We start from the raw sequence: 9,404 nt of genomic DNA on the forward strand, positions 1-9,404 counted from the left end.
TAATGATCAGGAATAGTATTGTACACCAAGCCTCGTGTGTGTGTGTGTGTGTGTGTGTGTGTGTGTCTTTGAAAAGACACGGAGCTAGGCAGACAGATCTAGGTTTAGAACCTAACTCATTCCTGGCTGCCTTGAAAGAAAGTAGTTTATCATCTCTGAATCCTGGTTTCCTCATTTATGAATTGAGCATGGTAATCCTGGCATCTCATTGGGTTTTTGTGAGGATAAAAAAAATACAAGAGTATAAAGTGCATAGCACACCATTTGGCATAGTAAGAAGCACTTTAATTCCATCAGTATCATGCCCATCCACACCCTATTATTCAATCTAACATCCTGCAAATAATCACAGGCCAGATCAGGCAAAACAGAACGATCAACGATCCAAAATTCAGCTCCAAACCTTAAAAAACAGTCAAAGGGCACATATATATTTAGAAGCATTTGTAGGCACAAAGATCAGTATACAAATCCTGAGACCCTGTTATGCAACACAAATTACAGAAAAAACATAGTACTGAAACCAATGTTACTCCAATAAAAGGATTTGCAGGGCCACAGAGCATCAGCAAATCAAAACTTGTTTTTTAGAATAGCAAATAAACACACACTTGAGAACCTCTTAACATGGGCCTCAGTTTTCTTTGGATGTACAATGAAGGCATTGGGCTGTGTATTTCTAAGGGGATCCTACCCCCAAAATTGTATGATTCTAATGAAATGGGTTTAACACCACATTCCTTATTTTTTAACCTGTTAATTTATTCTTCGTTTTACAAAAAGCCACACCAGCATTATGAACTGCACTGTAATAGTAAGGCTGTTTAAAAACAGACACACACACACACAATTAAATAACTCTACTCCACAAATACCTTTGGGGGAGACCAATTTTTTTTCACACCATAACCATGAACTCAAACTGTACGGATGGAAATTAATTCAGGATGCTGGCCATTTGACTCTTCTCTACAATACAAAACGACCCACTGGATCGATATTTTTTTCTTACTGAATTTTCTAAACTTATGTGTCATTTGGGTGTCACGTGGATATTGGTGAACAAACTTGTGTGAATGTCAAGAGATATTTTTTCGCTTCCAGAAATGACCATGACAGGGATGTGGTATTTTATTGCTGCTGTTAATTGTTAAAACACCCATTCATTTGGCACCTTTAACAAATGCTGAACACCTAAGTAAAACTAAACAGTTACAGGGGGAAAAGGCTCAACTTTTAAACTGAGGGCGAAAGATGTAGAATCCGTCACAGACTAAGTGTAAATACTTGTAACAGATGTGACCAGGGCTATTGTTGAGTATGGATAATTTTAGAGCCCCAACTTTAAAACCACTTTTTAAAAGATGCCAAAGCTAGTGCGTTTATCTTTTGCTCATAAAGGAATCAAAGGTGACCAAAGAAAACTGCATTTTTGTTATATTAGAAAATTAAATCCCTGTTCATCAATAAATTATAGATTCTAGATGCATATTTTTTTCCTTTTGGGTAACTTGGCCATCTTACTTTTTAATGAGAATAATTTTCCAGTCATCCAGCCATGTGGATGCTGTTAGCTTGTTTTAAGATCAATGATATAATGGATCTGAAATCCCTTTATAGAAGTCACCATATAGATTTCAACTATTTCTTACAAATAATTCCAGAGCCCACCAATTCTCCCTGTTAAGGTCATCCACACTCTGAACTATCATGGCTGAATTGTTTTAGTGCTCTCTGCTGAACACCTGCAAACATCAAACAAAAACGGCTGGTCCTTTCCTGGGTTGACAAAAGCCTTTCATGTGAAAAATGCTCCCTGGGAATGTCAGGCTGTAGCTCAGGTTACATTCCATTCTCCCTAGCAGCCTCACCATTTCTTAAGGTGGTAGGGAAAACCATGTTTGTGAAATGAAAGATTAAAGGTAACATGGCCACACTTTATTTCCATTCTCACACTGCAAATCACGATGGAGCGTCCTATACATGAATGGAACTCACAGCTACAGAGAACTTGAAGCCTGAAACATCACCATGCCTCACTTTGAAAGCAACAGAGCGGTCTACCCCAACATGAACAGTTCACTTACACTTTGGATCTCTTTTCCCTGGACCCAAGTTTCAAAGCTACCCATGAAAATGCTATCTGAGCACCCTTGCTCGGGACAATGGATATTAACCAGATGTACATTTAGAAAATTATTTCTCAGTCCAAAGTTTTCTAGTCCATCCTTTCAGGAAAGGGGCAAAATGCAGTTTTCCTCATTTTTTTTTTTTACGTGTGGTGCTTTAAAAGGGGACTTAGCTTTGTTACTGAGTAGAAACAAAGCCACTTACTATGTCTTGGACAGATGAGAAAAATCAACACTCCAATCTGTACTCTGTATATTACAGTCCCCATCATACTCCATCGGATGAATACCCTGCATTTGCAATCCAGCCGCCAGAACAAAATAGCCACTACACTTTTTACCTATAAGTAAACATATGGGCCTGAAAACTACACCTTTGGCCGGTACAAAGTCACTTAAAGTTCAACACCTTAAAAATAATCAGAGCATATTCACTGGAAATATCACAACCTATCTCACTAACGATGAAGTCTCTGTCTTATACAGATTTATTGTCTGTATAAGACAGATTTATATATACAGATATACTGTCTTAAGAACTGTGTAAGTTTCAATATATGACCACTTACCAAAATTCATCAATACATATTCATACTCATCCAGCCTATACTCTGTGAACATTTAAACATCATAGCAAAGACTTCATTCCAATGTGAACACAGAAAAGGGACCAACATGCACAGTCGTCTTTTAAATGCAACACAATTTCATGCTTCTAAATCAATCTTACTTTATTAAACCATACCGAAACTGATATACTTAATTACTCCAAATGTGTCAGCTTTTACAAAAAGTACAAAAGAGTATTTTTGCACTGACTCTGAAATCAGTCTATCTCTGAGCCTTTCTGACATAATCTACTTTCAGATTTCAACTGAATACACATTTTCTTAAGGAAAATCTTGAAGAAAACTACTGTCAGAGATAAAGTTACTTTTGACACTAACATGAAAAATTAATTTACCTACAACAGACACTTGCACTCATCTTTCCTTCAAAACTGTGTAGAGAACACAATATAGAAATGTGGAAGATACAATATGAAAACAAACAAAAAAGTAAGTCCCAAATTAAAAATATAACAGGTGCCAGGACAGTCAAAACATAAACATATGGTCAAGAGTCCTTTTAATCAAAGTGGACTCCCCCCCCCAAAAAAATATAAGTATAGGAGGCATCTCATATTTCATAAATCGAGTTTTAGAGATAATTCCCTTAGACTTATGGGGCCAGCAAAAGGAGAAGTAACTTATTTGGAAATGAGCAACTTTTCAAAGCCATTCGTTTTAGAAAAAACATACCAATTATACAAATCACAAAGATGAATAGGTTTCTTTCATTGCTACAGCACCAAATGAATATTAAGAGACGTGAAATTATCTTCAATAGCTAACAGACAATTCCACTGGTATCTCAGAGCTGAACGATGTCAATATTTACCAGTCTGACTTAAGAACAGGACTCTGTCTAATGTCCTGTTAGGTACCACTGCCAGAACTCCTAAGATACTATAGCTGTTTAATAGGCATAAATGGATTTAAGCCTTGAACCTAAAAGGACAGCAAGCAACAATGTATGCCTCCTTCTGATATGAAATTCACTGGACAAAAAAATAACTTTTTAAATGAATAGCATATTTTCACTTTTAGTAAGAGACCTTCAGAGAGTCCCCTATTACAACTCCTCCTTAGATACCAGATAATCATTGCACACACAGATGCCTTTGTGAATACCGCTAACATCTTTTGAAAGCATCTTTCATTTATAAAATGTAAAAGTCCTTCCAAATTTGTAACTTTAAACATAGCAAAAATTCACTGCACAAGTAAATACTTAGGGGGAGAAAAACAGCTAAAGCACCAAAAAGGATATTTTAAATACAAATGAATTCATATTCAGCTCTTGGATTAGAAAGAGTCTATTTACAGCTATGGTTTACTACGCAGCATTCATCTACAAAATTAAGTGCTCATTTTTTTTAAAGGGTTAATTATACATAGTTCCCAGAAGACTTGATTATTTACAAGGAATCTGCCCTTTTCATGAAAGTTAGATTTTTCCCTCTATTTTCAGTAAGGAAACATTAATTTATTCGCCCATGTTAATACTGCCTTATCTTCACATGTTTGATTACAACTGTATTAGAAAATTGCTTTTAAATTAAGTGACAGAATTCTGAGACAGTTTTCTTGATTCAAAAAAAAAAACTTTTAATTTTGCAAAAGATAACGTTTTTGCCTAAGTTATACTACTAACGGATAATGAAATAACCATATCATTACAGGCTAAAATTTCAATGACTTTTGCAGAACACTTTAACAGAGCCAAAAATATACCATGAGTGAACAAACAGCTAAGGACATTTAACTACACACTAAGAAAAGAATTTACATACTTGAGCCAGTAAAATGTCCACTCGCCAGAGAAGTTGGTCCATTTTTCCCACTGCTCACAGGAGGTGAAAACATCTAAAAGAAACAAAGAAATATTACTGTTGAAAAGAAGACATCCATGCCTTCAGAGCTCATCTGAGACCTTTCATACTCTCACTATATAACGTACAGTTTATGCTAAGTGTTCATTTTAGTAAAATACATCACCATCCAACTTAAAACTAAAACAGGTACAATATTACCAATCACTCTTACCCCCCCACCTCTTTACCACTCTGCTCTTTCTTTTTCCTCAGGTTCATTAAATCGCCAGAGCTAGGCAGTACTACATTTTAAACCACAGCACAGTCCCCACAATGTTAACAAGATTCAGTTTGGAGGGCAGTGAGCTCTCTAGAAGACACGAGTTTTACAAAGGAGAAGAAAAAAGTTGTTTATTTTATATTGAAAACCTTGGCCATAAACGTGGCAATGTCCATTTCGATCCCGTATAGGATTTGCCTGTCATATGTGAACCCAAATAAAAATAAAAGTGCCACCTGCACTAAATTCTCATTTCGTCTCTAACATGAGAGCATTTTGAAGCAAGACTCTCTCCCTCTCTCTCTCTGTCTGTCTCTCTCTCTCTCTCTCTCACTCTCACTCTCTCTCTTTCACTCCCTCTCTCTCCAGCATTTATTTCGACCCTAATTGGTTTCCCTCTTCTTCGACGTTATCTAGTGGATAACGCGCACCTTCCCTGAGTCAGAGCCTGCAGAAAGCAAAGGAACGAATGGAGAAAGTGCAGCAAGCAGAAAGGGGGCTAAAAGCTGCCTAGGGCTACATTTCCTGGCAAAACTTCCGAAAGCCATTTCTCCAGAAGGTCTAGAACAGCGGCAGCAGCAACAACAGCAGCAGTAGCAGCAGCGGCAGCGGCAGCAGCAACAAGAAAAGAGAGCCCCCCACTTAGAAGGCGGTTTGGATTTTGTGTGTTTTGTGGATTCTTTTCATTTTGCTTTGCAAATGCATCTGACACCAAACTCATCTGGCATTAAAAATGAATTAATTCCCCTGACATGCTTGGGACTTGGTTTGGGGAAGGGAGACAAAGTGATGGAGAAGGACCAAGTTCAGCCGTAAAACTCCACAAGTGTGTAAGTTCTGCTTTGTGCTGATCTCCCCGACTACGAAATTTACAGTCTAAAGGGTTTCTAAAGAATGTGTGCTCAGCATATACACACGAGTTTTCAGAATCCCAGGAAAAGATTTAAATGGGAGGAAGGCAGGGTCCTACTGATTCCAAACCATCATCAGTTTAAAACTTTGAGCCAACTGAGGTCTCCTATTTTCTCTTTTCCATTTTCAGAAAAATAAATAAGTAAATAGAGTAGCACGCAAAATACCAGTACTTTTAGTGTTCTGATAAGGCCAAGTTAAGGGGTGGTTTACAGTTTTAGGAGTGTCTGTTTTTCCCTTCCACTGGGGTGAGACTCCATTATTTGGGGGTTCGGTGGGTAGTGAATTCAAAGCAAGTAATCAGACTGAAAAAAAAAAGCCTGAATCCTCCATCACACCCAAAAACTGTAGTTAAAAACTTATCAAAAAGACCTTCATGTTTACCAAGGATTCAGCCAATTAAAAATTATTCCTGTCCTTCAGATTCTATTGGTTTCTAGCTCAAAGTGCTTGGGTTTTTTGGTTTGGTTTTGTTTTGTTTTACAGCTGTTGTTAGTTTCCACCGTTCTTTCTTACCGCACTGAAATCCAGTAAATCACTCAGCTCTTTGTCCGTGCCTAAGGCAGCCATTCGCTGTTGGTGATGCATTTTAGCAAAATCACACAAACCTAGAAACATGGAAATAACCGCAATCAGAAAATCCAGTCCCAATCCTTGGAGAAAACACAATCGGATTTTTGGAGACTGGGGGTGGGGGGGTTGGGGTGGGGACGTGGGGGCGGGTGGGATTAAGGTGGAAAGGAGGGAGGGATAGGAGAGTTGCTGGTTTTTTTTTTTTTTTTTTTTTTAAGATGGAATAGGCAGCAATAGCAAAAAAAAAAAAAAAAGCGATATTGATACTGTATTTCCAAAAAGACGATCAAAACTGGTAACATCCACTATAAAACCAAATCCGGGAAAGGGAAAAAAAAAAAAATTGCCGCTCCTCAGCGCATCATTTTATGCAACAGGAGGTAGAGCGAGAAATGAATGGATCACAGAGAAAAGAGAAACTACTCCGAACGATCCGGTCTCAACTTTCCCCCCCACCCTCCACCCCACCCCCCTCACACACTCACACACACACTCGCACACACGCGCGCGCACACACACTCACACACACCACTCCCCTCTGCGTTTCAAAGTAGCTATAAAGAAATTAAAGATGAGCGTCTCTGGAGTGAAAACACGTCCAAAGGGGGAGGGGTGACAGGGTCGGCGAAAAGAACGGGGGGGGGGGTGGCCCCGCGGTGGAGGGTCGGGGCTTGTAATTGTCCAGCGCCCTAATTTGTGAAAGAAAGGGTTGTAAAAATTAAAGTCAGGCCCTTGGCAAAGTCAGCGGTCCCTCCGAGCGGCAGCGCCGGGGAGGAGGGCGTGGGGGGGCCCGGGCGGGGAGGAGGGGGGTGCGCAGGGACGAGGGGGAGGGAAGAGCGCTGGAGGGGAAGGGGTGTCTCCAGCGGGAGCGCCGGGGAGACCGGGCGCCCGCGGCGCCGGAGGCGCGGAGCCGCGCGCGGGGCCGCCGAGCCCGAGCCCCCCGCGCCGCCCGGCGCTCCGGCCCCGCCGAGCCCGCCGCGCTCGGCGCCGCTACCTACCGCCCGCGCGCGAGAAGGGGCTCTCGGTGCACCGCCGGCGCCCAGGCGGCGTTCATGTCTACCCGCCGCCTCAGCCGCCGCCGCCGCCGCCGCCCGCGCCCGCTCGGTCCCCGCCGCCGCCGCCGCCACTACAGCTCCGCAGACAGACAGCCAAGATCCCTGACTCTTAACACCAACTCTCTTCTCCGGGGAGGGGAGGGGACGGGCGGAGGGGGAGGGGGAGACACGCCGAGGCGCACGGAATTGCAAGTTCAGCAAAGAAATGGGTGGGGGGGCGGCTCCGGCGGGGCGACGCGGCGCGCGCGGGTCGGGCTGGCTGGGATGCGGACCCCCCGCCCGCCCGCCGCCACCCCACCCCCGAGAAAGAAAAGAAAAAAATCATCTCCACACCTCCCCCGCCTCGCCAAAAAAAAAAAAAAACAAACGAAATTTCACCGAGCACCTCATTTTCCCTCAGATCGTCAGTTACAATCTGAAGCCTGCACCCTTCAGGGTTGGGTTTTTTTTTTTTTTTGCCCGTTTCATCCAGCCGAGGCACACTTTGAAACGGATTCCACTTTACGTCCCCTCACTTCTTTCTTTCTCTGACTCTCCCGTTCCCCCTCACTCACACATCCACACACGGTAAAGCAACTTTATACTAGGCTGCAAATACACGTGATGCAAAAAGACTTTGCCAAGAGGAACAATATTTTTTTTTCTTTACCAGATACAAACCAAGCGACATTTTACTGGGGGAGATTTTCCTATCGGTAGTTCTGCGTTGGTGGGGGGGGGGAGGCGAAACCTAAATTACATACTTTTTTTTTTACCCCTCCCTTTTAAGTCACAGAATAGTATAGCTGTGAACTTCGCCCCCCCAAAAAAGGCAATTTTTGAGGGTAGATGTTTTGTTTTACACTTGAGTTCCTAGGCACGCTAAGTACCCGTTCGCCAGCACGATAAGTTTTTCATTCAACACTGACCATCATCACAGGCCCTGCATGCTCTTAAAACATACTTTTTCACATCACTTTTTAGGATAAAAATTAAGCTGCATAATTCTACAGTTTTGTAATAACAAGCGTGCTTCACCCAGTATATGCAACAGACGCTATTTTAACGTGTGCTAAAATACACATTCTATAAACACTGTTATGGCTAGATGTGCGAGTACATACACAAAACGCATGCACACACTTTTTCCCATTGGCAGTTATTTAATAGGTTGTTCCTTTTGTTTTAATAAAACACTGGGATCGACATTTTAAAAATTAAATTCAATTACAAACAGTTTACTCTGACAGCAAATTGTAACGTTACCTTAAGTGGCCACAAATATGCTCACAATATTCCAAGGAAAGTGACTTTAAAAAGAGAGACAAAAATCTTCTGCAAGTACTGAGTATCTCACATGTGTATCCCCCAAAAAAGTATTTTAACTGGTACTCAGTTCTGTTCCAGGGATATCCACAGAATACAAGATTATGCACCTGGCTCTGGTTTTTGCATTTTCCACCATAAAACTGCAACAAAACTCCCTCCCCCCAAAAAGAAATCATTAAAAAAAAAAATCCAACAACTTTTTCTTATTGTTTATAAAAAAATATCAACACAGGATAGTGATAATTTTTCCTCAGACAAATCTTGTTGGCTTTTTTTTTTTTTTCTTCTCCTCTTATAAAGTCTTAAACTTGTTCCAAGTTTAGAGGTGTCTCATCCTCCTCCTCCTCCTGATCATCACCATTGACTCCCCCGTGGAGTCACATTGATAATAATAGGTTTCCCTGAAAGATACATTGTAATCCATTCACATCCGGGCACTGCGGGCTTATAAAGAGAAGGCGCTGCGGCCGCCGCGGCTCCTCCAGACAATGACTGGGGAGGGGCGGGGCGGGAGCGGGCGACCATAGAGTAGTAAACAGAGCGCCTAGAGAGGCCTCCAAGATGGCGGCGCGTGCGGGCCACGCCTCCTCCGGGAAGGGAGGCGGGCGGCGGGGTACGGGTGGGCGTCGCGCGTGCTGCCGGACCGCAAGGGTACCCGAGGCCAGAGGCCCGGTGCTCCTGCGCGCTGTTCCCTGTTCCTAGCTCTTGCCCTTCTCTGTTCTTTGACCCCA

General features: G+C 42.1%; 1 protein-coding gene across 9 annotated transcripts in view; it reads right to left on the reverse strand.

Moving 5' to 3' along the window:
• The window catches only part of TCF4 (transcription factor 4), a 385,563-nt gene extending 376,475 nt beyond the window's left edge, over nucleotides 1–9,088 (reverse strand). For 2 of the 9 annotated variants that reach the window (XM_070361626.1, XM_070361619.1), the window contains exons 1-3: nucleotides 7,309–7,532; nucleotides 6,254–6,345; nucleotides 4,525–4,597 (exon numbers count right to left, since the gene is read on the reverse strand). In XM_070361626.1, the coding sequence (XP_070217727.1) occupies nucleotides 4,525–4,597; nucleotides 6,254–6,325 (145 nt within the window). In that variant the 5' untranslated portion in view covers nucleotides 6,326–6,345; nucleotides 7,309–7,532. Of the gene's footprint in view, nucleotides 1–4,524; nucleotides 4,598–6,253; nucleotides 6,346–7,308; nucleotides 7,533–8,610 lie in introns of those variants that run through there. The other 7 variants (XM_070361616.1, XM_070361617.1, XM_014478578.2 and 4 more) reach the window with 6 other exon arrangements.
• Between the last annotated feature and the right edge of the window lie 316 nt (nucleotides 9,089–9,404).

This window comes from Bos mutus, chromosome 24 (genome assembly GCF_027580195.1).
Source record: "Bos mutus isolate GX-2022 chromosome 24, NWIPB_WYAK_1.1, whole genome shotgun sequence".
In the NCBI taxonomy this organism is placed as follows: domain Eukaryota; kingdom Metazoa; phylum Chordata; class Mammalia; order Artiodactyla; family Bovidae; genus Bos; species Bos mutus.